Genomic DNA, 22,096 nt, shown 5'->3' on the forward strand with positions numbered 1-22,096 from the left:
CTAAAAAACAATATGCACATTATCATCCATCTATTTTCACTGTAGTGTAGTATAACAGCACCCCTGGGGCATATAATGGTCTTTATCACTCACTTGTTGACAGCACTTACTTGGGCCCATCCTTTTCATGTGACTGGTTCCAGTTGGGCATAACTACTCTAAAATGTCATGTTAGGGATGACTGAAATGAATCAGTTCTGTTCAACATACTTGTCTCTCTTATCCTGGGACCTGAAGTCTAGTCTGAGTCTTTTTTTCACATGGGGACAACAGAGAGTAAGGCCAAACAAGACCAATGGTTGGTGAATGGGCCTTTACCCCTCTGCATGCAGTATGGTATCCAACACCGATGGTGTCCAACACAGATAGACGCACAGCCAAAGCCAGAGGCATATAGGGATTTTACGACACTACAGAGTGACATGGAGCAGTTATAGATGGGGTCATTAATTAATCAACAAATACACTAAAACTATGAGTTTGACTCGGCGATTCTACTTCATCAGAGACACAGGCTCCTAACTTTCATTCTGACTCTGTTAGGGCTACCAATGGAAACTCTAGAGGACGTGGACTGTTAATCTGGTTAGACCAAATCAAGAGCCTGGATATAGGTGTTGCTAATGTTGGCAGTTGTACTTCAGTTGCCTCAACAGAGCCTGAATTTGGTGGGGGAATGGATGGAGGAGATGGAGAGAAACCTAAGGTCTGATTAACTATTCTTTTTTTAGAGGTAATTGGTTCCATTAAGGAAAGATGCTTATGTATCCCAATTAAACTGATTTTGCTTCATGGAAGATGGTTGGTACCATCAAGATAATGACCAAGAAATTTTGTTTCTCTTGGAAAAAGAAAAGAAATCAAGCAAAAATGGTGATTATTCTCTAAATGCTCTTCCTCTGGCTTCGTAAGTGTGCCCCACCTCCAGCCTAAACAATGAGTAGAGTGTTCATTACCAAGGGACTGTTTGGAATGATGGCACCTTACCATATTAAAATGGCTCTGGGTGGATTACTGCACTGGCTGATTATCTTAATTGACCTTCAGACTGGCTAAGTTTTGCTTGACTTAATGAGGCTCAATTCTTGTCAAGTCCCCTAGGCTAGATGGCTTCTGGTCCAGTCATTTTGTTGCTTTGATTTTTTTCATTTTTAATAACAATTCTACAGAAAGCTTAAGGAAATATGGTAAAATATGTCACTTACTTCTGAAGAGTCTGGAAAAGTTATATTTATGGGAAGATATAAGGCTTGAGATTTTTTTAGACTATTAGAAATCATCCTTTCCCCTTAATATGATTTTGTGTTATACCACATTGAAAAACTTAATGCTAGTTTTCTTCAGAGGAGTTTTCAAAGCATCAAGGTGACAGGACAGATGTTAACTGGTCAGAGTTTTGTTAAATGTCAATAGCTGAGCCCAGGATCAGGTGTTCACTTTTATTTCTGAAAATCAGGATTGTACTAGGTACCTCAAATATTTCCTTGGACAATTCTACCTAAAGATGGAGATGCAGAAACTTCCATTGCAGGAAAGATTCAGTAAAGGATAGCTTTCATTCTGAAGGAGAAATAGGGTTGATTAAAGCTTCCTGGAGCACTGTTCTGAGAAGGATTATGAACTAGTGTCTGAGCTCAGCATAAAAGAATGTTGTAATTGATTAATCATGTCTGGTGTGGCATTGAAAATAAAGAGTTGTAGCATACTTGCCCTTACTGTCCAAATTCCTAGTTTCAGATTTTATTTTCTTATTAACTCCTCACCCATTTTGTTATTATTTATAAACATGTCTCTAATAGTTTCATTCTTTCTTTTCTTTTTTTTTTATGGTAAAGGTGATGTACAGAGGGGTTACAGTTACAAAAGCAAGGTAATGAGTGTTGTTCTTTTCAGACAGTGTTACCCCCTCATTTTCTCCTGCTTACCTTCCCTGCCCTGCAACTCTCCATCTCAAGTTTTAAAGTTCATTTCCAACAAATGTCTTGTGATTTTCACTGTTGCATTGGTTCACACTTTGTCCTTTGTCTCACCATTTCTGTGATTTTCCCTAATTTTATATACAATACAAAGGGTAATGAAATAAAAAACAGTGCCAACAGGGGGAAAACAAAAGAGGAGAAAACAAAAGAAAAAATAAATAACTGCATATAGTGCATTAAGAAAAAAAAACAACAAAAAGCCCCACCTCTTGTATCTGAATCTTGTAGTTCATTTCAATTAGCATCATTGATAAGGTCATATGTACATACCTATTGAGGTATTGTGATCCTCTGCCAGAACTATCCTAGACATATACAAATTATTACAAATGAGGGAAACCAAGAGTCCTATGGGCCTTTGGGTCTATATTATTTCACATAATATTATTTTTATCACGTCTTTCCATTTCCTTATCAATGAGGATATGTCATTCTTTCTGATGGAAGCATAGAATTCCATTGTGTATATATACCACATTTTCTTGGTTATTTCATCCATTGAAGGGCATCTGGGTTGATTCTGTATCTTAGCTATGGTAAGTAATGCGGCAATTAACATGGTTGTGCTAGTACATTTAATGTGGCCTTGTTTGTGGTCATTTGAGTAAATGCCCAAGAGTGGAATTGCTGGGTCATAGGGAAGTATTATATTTAGCCTTTTGAGGAACTCCATACTGCTTTCCAGAGTGGTTGAACATGTTTACATTCCTACCAACAGCGTAGTAGCATTCCCTTTTGGCTACACCCAACATCTGTTATGTTTTCTTGATAATGGCCATTCTAACTGGTACAAGGTGGAATCTCAATATAGTTTTAATTTGCATTTCTTTTATGGCCAGAGATGTTGAACATTTCTTCATGCTTCTTAATTTCCTCTTTTTTTTGGGGGGTCCGGTCATGGGGCCTGAACTCTGGGCCTGGGCGCTGTCCCTCAGCTCTTCAGCTCAAGGCTAGCACTCTACCACTTGAGCCACAGCACCACTTCCGGCTTTTTTCTTTTTTCTTTTGTGGTGCTGAGGAATCGAACCCAGGGCCTCAAGCATGCAAGGCAAGTGCTCTACCACTGAACCACCTTCCCAGCCCTTAATTTCCTCTTATTCAGAAAAATCTCTAAGTGGTTGCTTATTTGAGGATTTGTTTTTGTTGGGTTTAATTTTTTTGAGTTCTTATATTTTAGAATGAGGTCCTTGTCTGTTGTATAGCTAATGAAGAGCATCTCCCAACCTGTGGGCTTTCTATTTATCTTGCTAGCTATATCCTTTGCCATGCAGAAGCTCTGCAGTTTAATGCAATCTCATTTATCCAACCTTTCTTTGATAAGTTGCTGTGTTTCTGGGTCTTTATTGAGAAAGGTTCGCCCTATGCTAAGGAACACTAATGTTTCACTTATTCTTTCCTGTAATATTTTCAAGGTATCTGATTTTACAAGGAGGTCTCTGATCCATTTGGAGTTGATTCTAGTGCAGGGTAATATATAAGGATCCAACTTCAATTTTAGACATGTGTATAGTCAGTTCTACCAGCACCATTTGTTGAAGCTGTCTTTCTTTCATCCTGTTATTTTGGCTCCTTTAACAAAGATTTGGTGTCCATAGGTCTGTGAGCTCATTTCTGGGTCTTCACTTTTATTTCTTGGTCCTTAAGTCTGTTCGTGTGCCAGTACCAAGCTGTTTTTAAAACTATGGCTTTATAAAACAGTTTGGAGTTTGTTATTGTTATTCTGCTAGCACTGTTCTTCCTTCTACAGATTGTTTTTGTTATTTGGAGTTGTCTATTATTCCATATGAATCTTTGGATTGCTTCTTCTATTCATTAAAGACTATTGTTGGAGTATTGATGGGTATTGCATTGTGTTTGTAGATAGATTCTGGCAGTCTTGCTATTTTCATGATGTTAATCCTCCCAATCCAGGAGTATGGGAGGTTTTCATACTTCTTTAAATCTGCTTTAATTTCCTTTTTCAGGTTTTTAAAGTTTTAATTATGGAGGTTCTTCACATCTTTTGTTAAGTTAACTCCTATTTGGTTTTTATGAACGCTATTACAAAGGGATTTGCTTTCCTGATTTCATCCTTGTTCTTCTCATTGTTAACATATAGAAAAGTTATCGAGGCATACAGAAAAGCTATTGATCATTCTTTCCACTCATGCTTGATCTTACAAATTATTATGCTAATTTATGCTAGTTTTATTTTTATTTATTTATTCATTTATTTGATATGTGATCTTGCTAGGTTGGACTCAAACTCCTGCTTCAGGCTCTTGAGCATTTGGAATTATAGGTGACATTACTATGCCTGGCGACATAGATTCTTTTTTACGATTTTATTCTTCTAGAGTCAGTATTTGAATACATTTTGTGAGTCTGAGGAAATTCCTGATTTTGTGAGTCTTCCAATAAGAAGCTAAGATGGACTTGCCTCCACAAAATACTTTTCTCTCAATCCCTCCCTCTATACTTCCTCCCAAAACCTCCCTTTTGCAACTTGGTATAAACACAGGCTCAGAGTCCGTGCCTGTATTTCTTCCAGGTAATAATTAAGCACACCTGCCTAAAACTTTGAATCCAAAGTCATTTGCTCAAAGGCACAGGGTATTCTATGGTTTTCAAACTCTGCCTATTCTTTGAACTAACTAGACAGCTTTTCAGCTTCAATTAGTTAGAATTAGTTGCTATTGCTTTACACTATGAACTTGACTGACACAGTCTTTTTTAGGGAAGTGCTCCTAAAACTTTATTGTGTGGAGAAATCATCTAGCTATCTTATCAAAGTGTAGATAAAATGCTAGACAATGCAAATGTGCAGCAAACAACTTTTGCCTCCCATGTAACTATGATTACAAATTTTTAACTACCATACCTAGCTTGTTCTTTGGGATAGGGTCACTACTTCTTTGCCTGGTTTATCCCCAAATCATGATCCTTATAGCTCAACTTCCAGCATAGCTGGGAGTAAAGGTGTATACCATCATATGAGGTCTGGGTATACATTTTCTAATATCCCTCCAGAAAGTGGCAGTGATGATGACCTGTGAACCTCACTTTGCATAGAAAAGAGCTAGCAATGAAAAGGCAGGCTGAAATCTGTCATAGTTGGTAGGAAAAAGAAAAAAGAAGAGTGTAGTTGTGGAGATAGGAAGGAAGGAATGGTAGTGGAAAAACAAAGGAGGCAACAAACAATGCTTGATAAGAAATGTTTTCATTACCTTGCTCATGTAATCCTAACCCCTCTGTACAGTATTTTCACAATAAAAAACTTATTTTAAAAAAAGAAAAAGAAAATATTTCAGAGTGGCTTGGTTAAATTAGGGCAAGTCAAACACTGCAGGTAATAGGCTCCAACATGTCAAAGGCTCTAGCAGAATGGAATGTTATTTCTCAATTAGATGGCAATACTGGGCCATTAACAGAACATTAGTATTTATCCATGCTCAGGGTGAAGGGAAAGGGATCCAAGGTCATCCCAAAGGCCACCTGTATTCCACCTAAGTAGAAATGGAAAAGAACCAAAGGAGTGGTTATAAGAAAAATTTATTCGTTTCTTCTTAATTTTTATTACAAGACCTAAAATTCAAAACAAGAATAGTTTGTTGAATTATTATTATGCATACACTTGTAACCACAACACATAGAAATAGAATTTTGTCTGCCTCCCTAGCATCCTCTCCACATGCTCCTTTCCTCTCTCCAAAAGCAAATAACATCCTGGATTTTAAATAACTACTTCCTTATGTTTCTTTATGGTTTTACTGTCCAAATGCATAACGTATCTTTAGGTTATATAGTTTAATTTTTCTTGTATTATAGGATATAGCTTTTAGTCTTTCAATCTCCTGTATTCCTTCCTATCATAATTCCTTTCTATAGCTAAAAAACTCCCCCCCCCCCAAAAGGGGGGGTGGGAGGGTAGGGTCCTTGTGGGACCTTGTGTTTGTTGAGCTGGCATTACATTATAGTTTGGTCTTTAACCTTGGGGTTTTTTGTTTGTTTGCTTTTTTGTTTGTTTGTTTTGTTCTTTGTGGGGTTTGAACTTTGGGCCTGGGTGCTGTCCCTGAGCAATTCAGCTCAAGTTTAGCACTCTACCACTTGAACCACAGTGCCACTTCCAATTTTCTGGTGGTTAATTGGAGATAAGAGTCTCACAGACTTTCCTGCCAGGGTTGGCTTCCAACTGCATCCTCAAATCTCAGCCTCCTGAGTAGCTAGGATTACAGGTGTGAGCTACCAGTGCCCGGCCTTAGTTGTTTTTTAAGATAAGGTCTCACTGCCTCTTCACATCCATGCATCTGAACTGGAATATACCTACGGTTACCATGTTCAATTTGCTTTCTGGGGAGCTGGAGTTTTATGGACTTTTCTGCTTGTGTTAGTTTGACACTATTATCCTGCCAATGTCAGCCTACCTTGTAACTTTGGATGACAGATGCGTACCACTGTACCCAGTTATGGGTTAAGAAGTCTCATGAAGTTTTCTGCCCACGCTGGCCTCAAATAATTATCCTTCAGTTCTCAGCCCCCTCACTATTATTGCTGGCATTGTAAGTGTAAACTACCGTATCTATATTTTTGAGGACATCAGGCTCTCAGTTTTTCAGGGTTTGAATTTTGCTAATTGGATGTGCACTGTGCAGTTTCAAAAGTTATTGTGTTGTAGGTGTTTTCCCTCAATCACCAGGGTCATCTAGGGCTTCTACCAGTTTCAATTATGATTCCTTTTGACAACACTGTGGTTGACATTATGCTTTCTTATCAGAATGTACATAGTGCCTGCATGTCTCAATGTTTCCTAGTGTTTTCAACTACTGATGGTCATTGTCCAGACTTATTATTTCACTAAGCATTGCAGAATGGTGATATTCTAATTTTATCTCTCTTTTTAAAATTCACCTATAAAGAGGAATATGCTTAAACAGACCCTTTTCCTATTTAGAATAGCTAGCATTACAAGTTTGAGACACTGGCAGCTGGCCTTTATGTTTCCTTTCTTCCTTACCAATGTTCCTGATTAGCAAGGACATTGGATTTGATTAGTTAAATCTTATAGTGAATTGTTTGTATTATTGAACCTTTAAGTAAAATGCATAAGATAACCATATTCACATTACCATTGCAATTTAAGTTATACAAAACACAATATTGCTATATTTGCTAGTCTCTTTCTCCTCCCATTTTAAAGTGCTATAGCATATCTTTATCATCACGGAATAGAAACATTTATTCTGTACTCTTTTGCATTAATCCATCATTTATTTTTAATTATTCAGATAAGGATATGCCAAATATTTACTGTTATTGTTGTGTTGATGTTTTTCTAGTTACTTTGGTTCTTAAACCAATTGCTAATAGAAAAGCTCATATGAGCAATATTCTCTTCTTTTAAGTAGCTATATAGCGAAGTTGCAATTTAACAGAAGTATATGAATATAATTTTAACCTCGATCCATGCATCTCAATCACCCCTTTCAACATATCAAATATTCCTCTAAACCCAACCTCTTCCCTCACTTTCCTTAATTTTGTAAGATAGACATTGAATTCTTGACTCCCTCTTCTTCTGTTTGTCTACTCCTTAATCCTTGACCCCACCCCACTCTTTTCAAAGTACTGTTTCCTGGTGATTAATTTTTGAACTTTGACTTTGCATTTTTAAGAAAGTACTCTATTTGAGTTCTCTCTTGAATCTTCCATATTTCAGTAAAAGTATTTGTATACACTTGAATACCACCCACCCTATTCACTTGTAAGTATATAGGGTAATTATAGCTCTCACATTTGAGGGAAAACACAGCCTTTGTCTCTCTGGACCTGACTTATTTCTCTTAACATAATTTTTTTACAGGTCTTTGCTTCTTGAATATTATTTGGATTTTTGGTGTGTGTGTTTGTGTGCTTCATGTCCTTGAAAGTTAGTTTGATTGGTTTTAAACTTCTTAGCTTTCATTTTCTTTCATAAATATCCTAGTATAGTACTTTTTGGCTTTTGTCATAAAGCTTTGAGATTAAAGTCTTGCTGATCTTATTTCCTTTCTTTTTAAATCACATGCTTAAGTTAACTATTTTAGAATCCAATAGTTTTCCTAGTGTATATGGTGCTTGGTAGTTATGGACTATTTTTCTTAGAAACATATATTCTTTCAGAATTGATTTTACTTTTATTTAAAATTTTTTGTTTTCTTGGCAAATACACTCATGTAAAATGTGATATTTTTTCATACATAAACATGGAAAAATCTATCACCTGACGTTTTTTGTGATGAGAACATTTAAAATGGCTTTTAGCAATGTATGTTTTATTTTGTTTTTGGTGGTACCAGGGTTTGAACTCAGTGCCTGGCATTCACTTAGCTTGCTTGTGCAACTGGAACTCAATCACTTTGAACGATAGTCCACCAGATCTCAGCCTCTGAACAGCTAGGATTACAGGCTTGAATCACTGGAAATTTGAAATATATACTACATTATTAGAATGTCATGCTTAGTATATATATATATATATATATATATATATATATATATATATATATGTACTGATGAAAGTTTATTAATTATAACTTTTCGTATTCATTCTGTTTGCTTAATTTTTTCTTAGAAAGTTGAATTTTCTTTTCTTTTGTTCAAGACTTGTCAACCTTGCTTAAATTGTTTATTAACTTCTCCATCCCCCATCTTTTGAATTAAACAAAAATAATCTCACAACACATTTACTATTATAGAATTTGTTCATTTTTATCTAGTACTTTTCAAGTGATTATTTTTTATTTATAATTACCTATTAAGTTTTAGGACCCGATTCTTAGTTGTTTCTTATTATAAATTATGTTGTCTTTAATATTTCAGATCAATGCTTTAAAGTCTTTTAGTTAGTTTGAAACTGGAGGTTACAGTTTGATTCTATCTCATAGATATATCTTTCTATGCTTTAAGCTTCTATAGGGACACCACTATATACCTATTCTCATTTTTCTTATAACTTTGTACTAGACTTGCCTACATTTTGGGACAAAATCTTCATGCAAGTTTAGAAAGTAGTGTCATGCCTTCTTTTGGTCTAGCTTTACAGAGCTCTCCATTGTTATTTTTGTGTGAATATTAAAAAAATACGGTGGTTTTGTTGGTGACATAGTTTGACTCATCCTATCCCTCTCCCCAAATTTGTCAGACATTCTCCATTGTTCTCTGTCGTCTCTGTCAAGTTCCTATTTGATTAATTTCCCAGAAGTTCCTTTTCTATGTGAAGCTACTCCCTGGAACTGAGCCATGGCTTTAATTGCCATGGTTAACTTTAATTGCTCACTGCACAGTTTCCTTCAGGCCCTCTTACCATAGGTTCTACCCCTTGCCATCTTTAGTTTGCAGGGAAGTTATTAAACATGTCTAAATTCTAACTCTTCTTTTGAAATGCCAGTTTAAGAACACTCTGCACATCATAGTGTTGTTGTAAGAGTCAAATTATATAAATTGGTACGGACTGAATCCAGGTGAAGTGGCTCAAGCCAATAATCTTAACTACTTGAGAGATGGAGATGGAAGGATTGCAGCCCCTAGCAATGGTTCTGTGAGATGGCAAATATCTGTTGACTCAGCCATAGGAAAGTACAGCAATGCCTGGGCTGGCCCATGAGCTTCTGTCTAGCTAGTGAATTACAGAAGTACAAATAGGAGCATCATAGTCCCGACCAGCCTGGGAATAAATTGAGACCTTATCTTGAAAATAACCAAGGGAAATCCATCCATTTTCATGCAAATGACAGAATCTCATTTTTCCTGATGGTTGAATAATATATACATATATTTATTTAATCTCAGATTTTCTTGATCTATTTATCCATTGTGAAGCATCTGGGCTGTTTGCGTAATGTAGCTATTGTGACTACTGCTGCAAAGAACATGGGCATGCAAGTGACTTTATTGTATCCACTCTTGCAATCTTTTGGATAAATGCCCCGAAGTGGTAAACACACTGAGGGACATATGCATATATCCATGAGCAACTTAACTAAAGTATAATACATGCAGGAGTGAAACTCCATGGTGTAAACCCTTTGAAAAATTATCAGAAAATGTAGTAAAATGAATATCAGGAAGATGAAAGATGTTCTAAATGAATGGGGAAGGGAACGGTGAGTGAATACAGTGATAACACTAAATGTACATATGGAAACTTGAGGTATGTGGTAGAAGAGAGGGGTAGGTGAAAACAGGAGGAAGAATGATGGAAGGGTTGACTCTGATTAATAAGTATTATACACATAAATGGATATATTAGCTGGGTGCCGGTGGCTCATGCCTGTAATCCTAGCTACTGAGGAGGCTGAGATCTGAGGATCGTGGTTCAAAGCCAGCCTGGGCAGGAAAGGCTGTGAGACTCTTACCTCCAATAAACCACTCAGAAAATGAGAAATGGTTCTGTGGCTCAAGTGGTAGCGCACTAGCCTTGAGCTGAAGAGCTGAGGGTCAGCACCCAGGCCCAGAGTTCAAGCCCCACTACTGACAAAAATAAAAATAAAAAAGGACATATTATATTGTAACCCCTTTGTACACCACTGTAGACTTAGCTAAATACGAAGAGAAGAAGGAAAAAAGAAAATAACCAACATCAAAAGAGCTGCAGAGTGATTTAAGTGGTAGACTGCTGCAAGAACAAGGCCCTGAGTTCAAACTCAGTGCTTCCCCTTCCCAAATGATCTTAGCTGAATGTTTTGTGCATAATTCATCCACTTAAATTATGAACTTATCAACAACCAACATTATTCCCAGGCATTAGTTTAAGACATTAGTTTGCTAAATAAGTAAACAATATTAACTTTACAAGGCCTCTATTATATTTTACATGATTAAATGTCAAACCCAATACAGAGTAAAACCAGACTAATTTATACATACACATATTCATTTCTTGCTAATTAGTGTAAAAGGTAGTGAACTTTGCTCACAATTCTCTTTCTTCTGACCAGTAGCAAATGTGTGTATATTACCTTGACAAATTTTCATCTGCACACTCCTGCAAAATGGATTGTTTATCATCTTATCTTGTGTATATTTTCTTTTGTATCCTCTATATATTCAGACAGTATGCATAAGCTGAGATATTCCAGGGATTGCTTTGCTTTGTTTTAATGCAGCTGCCCTGCATCTTATTTTTTTTTTTAATATGGTAGGAATGATGTGTAATTTTCATTGTTAAGAGATTGGGGTTTGTTTATTCTTACTTTACTTGAAAAACAATTGCAAATCTTTTTTTTTTTCTGAAGCTTAGCAACCATAGCACCTGTCCTTTCTAAGTAATACAAATAGTGCCTCTAGGAAGAGCAGGAGACTGAACAGTGGTTATTTTTGGAGTGACTTTGGGGCTCAGCTCTTCATCCACAGTTCTTCCCGATGGCTGGCTGAGGCCTAGATTTCTTCTTTTCTAAAGAGCCTGAATTCTTGAACTATATCTTGATTCAGATCTCCTAAAAGGGGTACATTCAGGTCAAGGAATAAGCAGATCTCTTAATCAAAGAGGACATAGAGTATATTGAACTACAGGTTATACATGCAACTTTCACTGAGCAGATAACATTGAATTTATAGGCAGACATACTGTGTTTTTTCTTTAATGTGATAAATATGCACTGGTAAAATTTCTAAAAAAAAAAAAGAATTAGAATATTATTTACCTGGAAATGATATCTGGACAATAGTTCAGGAAAAAGTTGGAAATTCCATTCCTTAATCATATATTCTTATGTGTGCTTATTTTGACTGTAGCTTCGGAAAGCAGTAATGGATCACATATCTGATTCCTTCTTGGAAACCAACGTCCCTTTGCTGGTTCTCATCGAAGCTGCAAAGAGTGGCAATGAAAAGGAAGTGAAAGAATATGCCCAGGTTTTTCGTGAACATGCCAACAAGCTGGTGGAGGTAAGTCAAGAGAAACCGGGATTAGAACTTATTGACAGATGGTACAAAACGCTTGTGTGGTTTTCTTGAGCATGAATATCTGATCACTTTTCTTTTACCTTCTGATTACACCTTTTTGTAGGTACTAAGTCATTAGTAATCTCCCCTCTATCTCATCTCTTTAATCATACTCTGAACCATGTCTGCCAATTTTTCTGAACAATAGCTAGAGGCTGCAACTAAATTAGAAAGGACTCTTTCTAAAGCATTGAGTATCAGCCTTGATTTGAGGGATTAGAATAGGAACTTAGTACATTGCTCTCATTTTCTTCTGACACTGGAGTCCAGATTGGATGGCAAAACTGAATTTGGGAGAAAAATTCGAACTTCACAAATAAATGCTTAGACATTTAGTAAAAACATCTTGGGGACTGTAGTAGTGTAAGTTTAGGGTCTTAAATATATAATGGGTATTAGAAAAAAAATCTTCAGAAGTTGCTTTATAAACACAAAATTGTCCTGACTGATATTGAATAAAATGCCAAATGACAACTAGGCTACTTGAGTTTAGAAGCTGAACACCAACAGTGTGACAAACACAGGATTGGTGATATGATGTGAATAGAGAATACATATGTTAAACAGAAATGTGTGTGTGTGTGTGTGTTTGTGTGTGTGTGTGTGTGTGTGTGTGTGTGTGTGTGTGTGTGTGTGTGTACAGCAAAAGGGCCCAGAATGGGCAAGGAGCCTGCTGTGATTCTAGAGAATCATAATTATCCAAGTTAAAACTTTTGGAGGTTCTGAGCCACCAGGGTGCATTGTCTCTTGGATTCACAAAGAAATGAAGTGATGTGCTTTTTGTTTTGTTCTGTGATATCTTGTTTCATTGGGGTGGCAAAGCTCTTCATCATTCATTAGGTGTAAAAATCCTCTCCTGTTTTGCTTTGAGGAGTGATAAGACCATGCTCAATTTTGTTGTATGCTAAGCACATAGTTTGGTCTTCTGTTAGCAGCATGGCTAGTGGGATCTGACACTAAAGATGTTCAGCCAGCAGAAATCCCTACATCAATAGCCAAGTCCTTTATCAAGTTCTTGGTTCTGTGGGACATGAGCTAAGACATCTACTCTGATAGCAGTCTACATTTTGTGTGTACCAGTTTTGTTAAGTTGGCTTGTAAGAATTTGCCATTTTTCTTTAACTTTCTAACTCATTAGCATGAAGTTATCCATACTACCTTTATGATTTTTGCTTAATGTGGGGGTTCTACATGAATGGTTTTTTCTACTTCTTGTAATTGGTGTCTTCTCTCTCTCTCTCTCTCTTTCTCTCTCTCTCTGAAAAATGACAAAGCACTTTTGCAAGTAGTTTCTCAGTTTAATCATATTTTCTAAAAAAAAAAAAAGCTTTCAGCTTTATATTTTTGTTGCTCTTCTACATTATTTCTTCCTTACTTTATATTTCCTCTACTTTCTTCCAGTATAACTTACTGTACTTTTCTAATTTACTGAAATGGATAATCACATCAAATTTTTTGGCTTTCTTATTTGAGTTATAAGTATATTTAAGACTGTACATTTTTTCTAAGCTATGCTATAATCCTGTTATTTTCTACTGACCTAGTTTTAGTTTATATATCTTTTTTAGTTTATACATCCATCTGTATCTAATACATATGAAATGCATCTATTGAGTTAAATTATTTTCTCAAGAATTTCTAGTAAACAGCCTTTTTTTCTTCCTGCTCTTCCAACTCCTTTACATTTTTATCCTCCTGTTTTCCTTTCACCACTAAAACTGATTTTGGCTCTAATAAATTTCACTATCAAGTTATCTCCTTCAAAAATGTGAACCATAATTAGTTCAAAATAATTAATATTCCCTCATCTGAAGAATGCAAACAACTCAGTTAAATAGCTTTGACCTTACCTTGAATTTTAGCTTCATTTTTAACACAGAGGTTCCTCCAGTCCTCAAAAGTACTGGATAATCCTATAGGTGAGCTCCCTTGCCCGCTGTACAAAGGAAAAAAAAAACACAGAAAAAGAAGCAGTGAAAAGTGCCTTGGGATTTTTTTCTTTCCCTCCTTTGGTCAGTCAAACATTTCTTAAAGAGTGAGTTCTCAATTTCACCCAAAGAGCTTCAATAATTGTGTCACCTGCACCTCTGTGTTGTGGTGGTCTACAGGTCAACAAGCCCTAGAACTGCCTTGGATGTTATTATTGATAAGGGGCCATTCCCACCAAGAGGTTATGATTCTTTACACAATGGGACTTGTAAGGCAGCAGAACAGGTGTCCACACCTGTCCATGATAGTTTCAACAAAGATAGGAATGTATGACTTTAAGTTTTCTCATATTAGGGTGTGTGGCTGAAGTCATGCAATTAGGAGTTTCTCATCGGTCCTGATTTTGAATAGTTTTAAGTTTCCTAGTGGCACCCTTTCCCCAAATAGGCTCCTTCACCACCACCTCCACCTCCTCCTCCTCCTCCTCCTCCTCCTCCTCCTCCTCCTCCTCCTCCTCCTCCTCCTCCTCCTCCTCCTCCTCCATTTTACATTTACTTATTTATTACCTTTAAGTAGTTATACAAAGAAGTTTCAAATTATCATGTCAATTGATAAGAACTATGTACTTTGATCAGTGTCACCCCTACAACCATGACTCCACTCCCAATCTATCCAAACCTCATACATCAAAAAATAGGCTTTAGATATGAGACCCTTGTCCAATGTCCAATGTATGACTAGTGAAGATCTTCTCACAATTCGTTGGTTTTCTATTGATCTTGCTAGCTATGTCCTTTGCCATGCAGAAGCTCTGCAACTTCATGCAATCCCACTTGTCCAACCTTTCTTTGATTTGCTGTGTTTCTGGGTCTTTATTAAGAAAATTCCAGCCTGCGCCAAGGAGCCTTAAAGTTTCTCCTATTCCATCCTGTAATGTTTTCATGGTGTCTGCTTTGACTCCAAGGTCTTTGATCCATTTGGAGTTGATTCTGGTGCAGGGTGATATATGGGGATCTAGCTTTCATTTTCTACAGGTGTTAAACCAATTTTGCCAGCATCATTTACTGTCTTTCTTCCATTCTATCTGTTTAGCTCCCCTATTGAAGATTAGGTGGCTATAGGTCTTTGGGTTCATTTCTGGGTCTTCAGTTCTACTCCATTAGACTTCTTGTGCCAGGACCAAGCTGTTTTGATTACTGTGGCTTTGTAGTAGAGTTTGAAATTTGGTATTGATTTCCTCCAGCACTGTTCTTTCTGCTAAGGATTATTTCTGCTATTCGGGGTCTTTTATTGTTCCATATGAATTTTGGGGTTTCTTCGTCTATTTTACTGAAGAATGAGATTGGAATATTCATAGTTATTGCATTGAATTTGTAGATAGCCTTGGGAAGTATTGCCATTTTCACGATGTTAATCCTCCCAATCCAGGAGCCTGGGAGGCTTTTCCACTTCCTAAGTTCTGCCTTAATTTCCTTTTTTAGGCTTTTAAAGTTTTCATTGTAGAGGTCCTTCACTTCTTTAGTTAACTCCTAAGTATTTTATTTTTTGTGTGACTATTAAAAAGGAGTTGCTTCCCTGAGTTCAACCATGCTCTTTTCATTGTTAGCATACAGAAAAGCCATTGATTTTTGAGGGTTAATTTTGTATCCTGCTACATTGCCAAAATTTCAGATCAGCCCGAGTAATTTGGGAGTGGCGTCCATGGAATTCTTTAAATACAAGATCATGTCATCAGTAAAGAGTAAGAGTTTTACTTCATCTTTCCCTATCTGGATCTTCTTTATGTTTGCATCTTGTCTTATTGCTGTAGCTAGGCATTCTAATACTAAATTGAAGAGAAGTGGAGAGAGTGGACAACTAAATCCCCAAAGAAATCTGCAAAGAAACAACTGCCCAATAAATAAGTGGGCTAAAGACACAAAGAGAAACTTCTCTGAAGAGGAAAGAAAGATGGCCAATAGACACATGAAGAAATGCTCAACCTCTCTAGCCATAAAAGAAATGCAAATCAAAACAGCATTGAGATTCTACCTCACCCCAGTTAGAATGGCTATAATCAAGAACTATAATAACAACAGATGCTGGAGGGGATGTGGCCAAAAGGGAACCCTACTGCATTGTTGTGGGAGTGTAAACTTGTTCAACCACTTTGGAAAGCAGTATGGAGGTTCCTCAAAAGACTCCACATAGAGCTCCCCAATGACCCAGCAATCCCACTTTTGGGCATTTACCCAAACGATCACAAACTATGTTTATCGCAGCCTTATTCACCATAGCTAAGATATGGAACCAACCCAGATGCCCCTCAATAGATGAATGGAAATGTGGTATATATACACAATGGAATTCTATGCCTCCATCAGAAAGAATGACATTGCCCCATTTGTTAGAAAATGGAAAGACTTGGAAAAAATTATATTAAGTGAAGTAAGCCAGGCCCAAAGAAACATAGGTCCAATGGCTTCCCTTATTTGCAATAACTAGTATAAGTCGAGGACAACCAGAAAAGGTCAAAAGCTATGTACATATGACCATATAAAATGATGTTAAGTGAAATGAACCCCAAGATAGGGACACAACTTGTTTTTTCTTTCTTGCTATTGTTTTTAATGTATCTAAAATGTACTATGTGATTTTTTTTGTTTCTCTTGCATATTCTTCCCCCACAGTATAAATCCTGTTTTCATTGTATTTGATGTTGGTGCCCTGCATCTTGTATATACATATTTCTAATTTGGGGAGGGGAAGGGAAATAACAAAATGTTGAAACAAGGATACAGGTTGACCCATTGTAACAATGAGATGTACAAAACACTATGTAGAAAATGAACTTTACAACTTTGTGGGGGTAAGGGGGTAGTTGTGGAGGTGAGGAGGGAAGGGTTGTTAAGGAAAAAACAAAGGAGGAGGTAACAATGCTCCATAGGAAATGTACTCATTACCTTACTCATGTAACTGTAACCCCTCTGTACACTATTTTTACAATAGAAGCATAAAAAAGTAGGCTTTCTCATTGGCTTGCCTACTTATGGGTCTGGAAGGAAATGAGGTGGAATGATTGTGATTAAAACATCCTTCAAACATTCAAATGTGGGACAAGATATCTAGTTATGTTTTATTTAGTTGCATTTTTTTATATACCAGGTAAATTTTAACAATTTTATTTCTAACTGACACATAATTGTGCATGTATATGAAGTTCCATATGCTTGCTGACATTATGTAATGATCAAATTAGGTTAAGGTATGTTTGTTAACACAAACATTTTTTCATAATAATGATGTAATTTAAAGTCCTCTTTCCTGGCTATTTTAATAATACAGTATATTATTGTAGTAGAGTATTGGGAATTCCTTTACTGTGCAACGGAACACCAGAACTATTTTCTCTTATGTCCCCCAATCTCCCCTCCAAAAAAAGAGGATCTGCATGTTTTCTCCTAAGAATGTTCGCTTTATCCTCTTCAAGGTGGTGAGTAGCTAATCAGACATTTAAGTGAAGCTCTGATGAGGTTTGTTTGTACTTAAAAAACAATCCAGGGCTGGGTAGGTGGCTCAGTGGTAGAGCACTTGCCTTGCATGCATGAGGCCCTGGGTTTGATTCTTCAGCACCACATAAACAGAAAAAAAAAAAAAGCCGGAAGTGGCGCTGTGGCTCAAGTAGTGGTAGAGCGTTAGCCTTGAACTGAAGAGCTGAGGGACAGCACCCAGGAGTAGAGTTCAGACCCACGACCAGACCCCCCCACCCAAAAAAAAAAAAAAGAAGAAGAAGAAGAAAAGAAATCCAGCTGAGTGTTCATGGCTCATGACTGTAGTCGTAGCTACTCAGGAGGCTGAGATCTGAGGATCACAGTTAAAAGTCATCCCAGACAGGAAAGTCCATGAGACTCTTATCTCCAATAAGCTACTCAGAAAAAGCTGGAAGTGGCACTCTGGCTCAAGATGTAGAGTGCTAGGTTTAAGCACAGAAAGGCTCATGAACAGAGCCTAGGCCTTGAGTTAAAGCCCCATAACTGGCAAAAAAAAAAAAAAAAAAAGGAAGAAAGGAAGAAGGAAAGAAAGAGAGAAAGAGGGAGAGAGAGAGAGAACCAGAAAAAGAAGCAGAAAAAGAAAAAAAGTCCAGACACCTTCCTTTGCTGCAGTTCTATAGAATAATCTTCCAGAAATGCCAATATCACAATATTACGTGTATTAAAACACAATCTCCAGAAAAATGAGACTGCTAAATCTATGAAATTCTCTTCCTTTTAGTAGCTCCTTTCTGTCTGGTTTCAAGGTTTTCCTCTCAGCACTAAGAATGATCAAATCCAGGGAGGGTGATGGAGTCAGGCTTCCTTCAGTTAGCGTCTCTTTCTAGTCTACTGGAAGTTATGCCTCCTGTTTGGAGCCATCTGCTTCCTCTGCCATCTTGTTTCCTCCTCCACATCACATGCCATTGTCTCTTGAGAGCCCCTGATAGACCCTTAAATTTCCACTAATGTAAATCCTGTGAATTGCTCAGAATAAGCTGAATGAAGAATGCATGAGATAATCTATGAATAGTTTTATAGTTTTAGTCCTTCAGCAGTTTTTGACTATTATATTTGATTATTATATATATTTAGCTTTCCATCCATTTATATATGCATTTCTTGTTAAATTTCTCTGCTCTTTTCCCTTTGGTTGATATTTGGTGTTCACAAAAATGGATGCTATCAAGTAAATGGGCTTATCACAATTTATTACATGATGTGGTGGTCCTTAAAAAGTTGTTAACGATGATAGTTTTAGTGCAAGTGAAACACCAGTAAAATGTGAATAGGAAAAATGATTTGACTATAGAGTTTTTTTTTCTTTACAGTAGCTGTTAGCATGGTATAAAAGCAGATGAACCTGCACCAGGGTTCCTTGATGAGGAAAATCTGAGAGTTCAAATAAGATGTTTTATGATCTATATGTCACCCACTAGAGCAAATATCACCCATAGAGATGAATAGAATAAGAGTAATCTTTCCCTCCACTCCAGTATCAATAACTCAGCCTCTCCAGGGGGTTACCTAAGGACTTCAGAGTGGTCTGACACTGAGGGAGTGCTGAGTTGATCAGAGGACACCTGTGGTACCTCATTTCCAAGCAAGTTAAACGAAGTTTAGAGAAATGGAATGCAAATGATGACAACTCAGTACCAAAGGAATGTCAGGGTTGTGGGAGGAGTGGATGTAAATTGGGGGCAAAATATGCATTGCTGCAATAAAAATAAAAGCTAATCTTGAAAATGAGATGCAAAAGCATTACAGCTGTTTTCGTCTCCAAACTAGTTTTATTCCTCCTATTGCTTGACTGCTCAGTTGAGCAATGCCTGCTCTTCCTTCTCCCTATCTTGACCTTTAACACTCTAGTGCAGGCTACCTGTTCAATGGTGTGGGAATTAAAGTAGCTCCCATCAGGCCACTCTCATCTAATGGCCTCTCAGTCTTCTTTGCGGCCTATAGGCTGAGTAAATAGGATTCTAAGAAAGAAAGGTGGAAACTGTATTATCCCTGTCAAAGACATCCTATTTTACTTAGGTAAAGACCAACATTTTAAATATACCTACATGGTTTGCACGGCTTGGATGTCTCATCAGTTTCCAGGCTCTCTTCTGTCTTTTCCTGCATTTCTGCAACACATGGCATCTTTGATTTGTTGAATGTCCCATGCTCCCTTTCCCTTTTGGCCTTTTGTGTCTTTTCTTTTTCCTGGTACTGTCCCCCTCCCCCAACTGCCAGCCCTTCCTCTCATTTCTATCTGCTGTTTAACTTTCATTCTGAACATGTAACCAAGTAAGATCAGTTCCCTGCCTTTCTACTTTTGTGATATTCCATTAGTTTTAAGATCGAGTTCTACAGCTTTGTACTATGTCTTCTGCTAACCTACCAATTTCCTTGGGGGTAGGACCATGTTTAATTAATTCCTAATCACACTTCAGTACCTAGCTGAGTGTCTCTGTATAGCAGGTATTCAATAAATAGCTGGTGCCTAAAGAACGAATAAAGTAATACAAGCAACCAGCAATGTCACTGGCTTTTTGCCTCCGGGGATATTACATTTTACTAGTATGACTGTGGGATGCTAAGGGTTACCTTAGTGATCAGAAGTAAAGAGGCATTGTGTCTAAGTCTCTAATTTACTACCACGGAGGAATTTCAAGTCCCGGAAGAACTCCCATCTCCACTGAGTAGAAAGGACTTGCTGTTTACTTCCATTCCTTGCAGCTGAAGTAGCTTCCCCAGCCTGCTCCTAACTCTACTATGGATTCCCTTTGCCTTCCAAGCATGCTTGTATTTTCAGCATCTGTTATGTTGGATGTGAGGAAGGGTGCTGATTCTACCTGACAAAGCAGAGCATTGAGGCCCGGGAAATGATAAATTAGATACAAGAAACTTAGGTCATCGAACTTATTGTTTTGACTTCAGACTCATGATGGCCACAGTCCATGAAGATCGAGAAGCTCTATTTTGAAAGGAAGAGACACATTTACTATGTGATCCATCTATTTAGGCACCGGAGTGCTTTGGTTTCAGCCCTGAGTGAATTGAAATTGTAATTCACTTGCACATTGTTGCATTGAGCACCAGTCATGGAGAGTTTCCCATGTGCCGATGTTTTTCTGGTTGTTATCAATATCAATACACACAAAAGTAGAGCAACCTTTTGCCCAGCTGAAGTATATATTCTATTGTGAAAGACAGAGGAGGAAAAAGGCAAATGTGTAACATGTAAGGTGGAACTATTGTACCTCAGTGCAAAAGTAAGACACTGAGGGACAGTGATGGGGGAGGGCATAAGAAGTGCATCAGGAAGTGCATCTCACAGAAGATGATTAATGGGCCAAGAGCAGAAGGAAATGGAAGAACATTTCATAAGGTGGGATGAGTGAGAGTAAATACTCAGAGCAGCAGTATACCTGTGCAACTGGAGCTGAGCATGAGAGGAAAACATTTCAGAAAAGAAATAGAGGGCAGACTGAATTTGACTGAATTTGAATGCTATGAAAGGCTTTAAACAAAGGCATGACATGATCTGATTTCCATTTTAAAAAACTCTTTTGTTATATGAGTATATAGAGTAAGTAGGAGTAAGAAAAACTATATAAAATTAAACTGGAATAGTCCAGCTAGGGATTAGTAATATGATTGAATAGAAGCAGGGAGGTTAGAAGAAATGGTTGGATTTGATTTGTATTTGCAAGGTTGTGAGGATCTGAGCCAGAGAGAAATCTAGGATGACTCCAAGTTTTGACATTCTACAGTAATGAAATCAGTTGGAACTTTAAAAAAAAATAAGCATAGCTTTTACTCTCAGACTGTTTCTCAATTGGCTCTGGCTTGCAGCTGTTTGATAGGTGTGATCCTGAAAACCCCATACAAACGTCTCAGGTTTAAATAAATGCAACAGAGCTTTGTAAATTCCAGGGTCTTGATTTAAACCATGAGCCAAAAAAGAAAATCAAGAGAAGCTGCCTCAAAAATTACATCGATGGAAATGGATTGTCATGCATTTTTAAAATTAAAATTCTCATCCTCTCTTTCTCTCAGGGCTGCCCTTCTTAATTAGCTAAAGGAGGGACGGGGAGTGAGAGTTATCTGAGTTTCTCAAATGATCGAGTTGTAACAGATCTATAATAATGTTCTAGGAAGAACATTTTTGTTTTGCTCTAGCATGGATTATACTCACAGTAAATCTTATCCCACCACTTAAGAAATATATATTTAAATCTATTCTTTCTTCTTAACTCCCTTAACTCTGAAACCCTACTTTGTTTCCTGTAGCATGTAATAAACATTACAGAGAAGTTTAGATGCCTGTCTTATATTCTTTTTGTTGTTGTTATTTTGGTCATGGGGCTTGAACTCTGGGCTTGGGCGCAATCCCTCGGTGCTTCAGCTCAAGGTGAGCGCTCTACCACTTGAGCCACAGAGCCACTTCTGGTTTTCTAGTGGTTTATTGAAGATAAGAGTCTCACAGAGTTTCCTGCCTGGGCTGGTTTTGAACCACGATCCTAAGATCGTGAGTAGCTAGGATTACAGGCATGAGCCACCGGTGCCTGGCTTTGTCTTATATTCTTAATTGCTATAGAAATAAAGGGCTAGAGTTCTTTATAAACCATCCATTACTTTACCTAAGTAATGAAATAAATTAATCAAGTAATTATATAACTATTTCCACATCAGACTGCTAGAAAGAGGTAGAGCTCCTACATGACTCCA

The 22,096-nt window shown here is 37.3% G+C and overlaps 1 protein-coding gene across 5 annotated transcripts in view; it reads left to right on the forward strand.

Moving 5' to 3' along the window:
- Positions 1–22,096, forward strand: part of Ctnna2 (catenin alpha 2) — a 1,105,512-nt gene that overhangs the window by 869,920 nt on the left and 213,496 nt on the right. For all 5 annotated transcript variants that reach the window (XM_042690427.1, XM_042690430.1, XM_042690428.1 and 2 more), the window contains one exon: positions 11,730–11,882. In XM_042690427.1, coding sequence (XP_042546361.1) covers positions 11,730–11,882 — 153 coding nt within the window. The remainder of the gene's footprint in view (positions 1–11,729; positions 11,883–22,096) is intronic.

This window comes from Dipodomys spectabilis, unplaced genomic scaffold (genome assembly GCF_019054845.1).
Source record: "Dipodomys spectabilis isolate Male_0828 unplaced genomic scaffold, ASM1905484v1 ptg000137l, whole genome shotgun sequence".
NCBI classification, from domain to species: Eukaryota; Metazoa; Chordata; class Mammalia; order Rodentia; family Heteromyidae; genus Dipodomys; species Dipodomys spectabilis.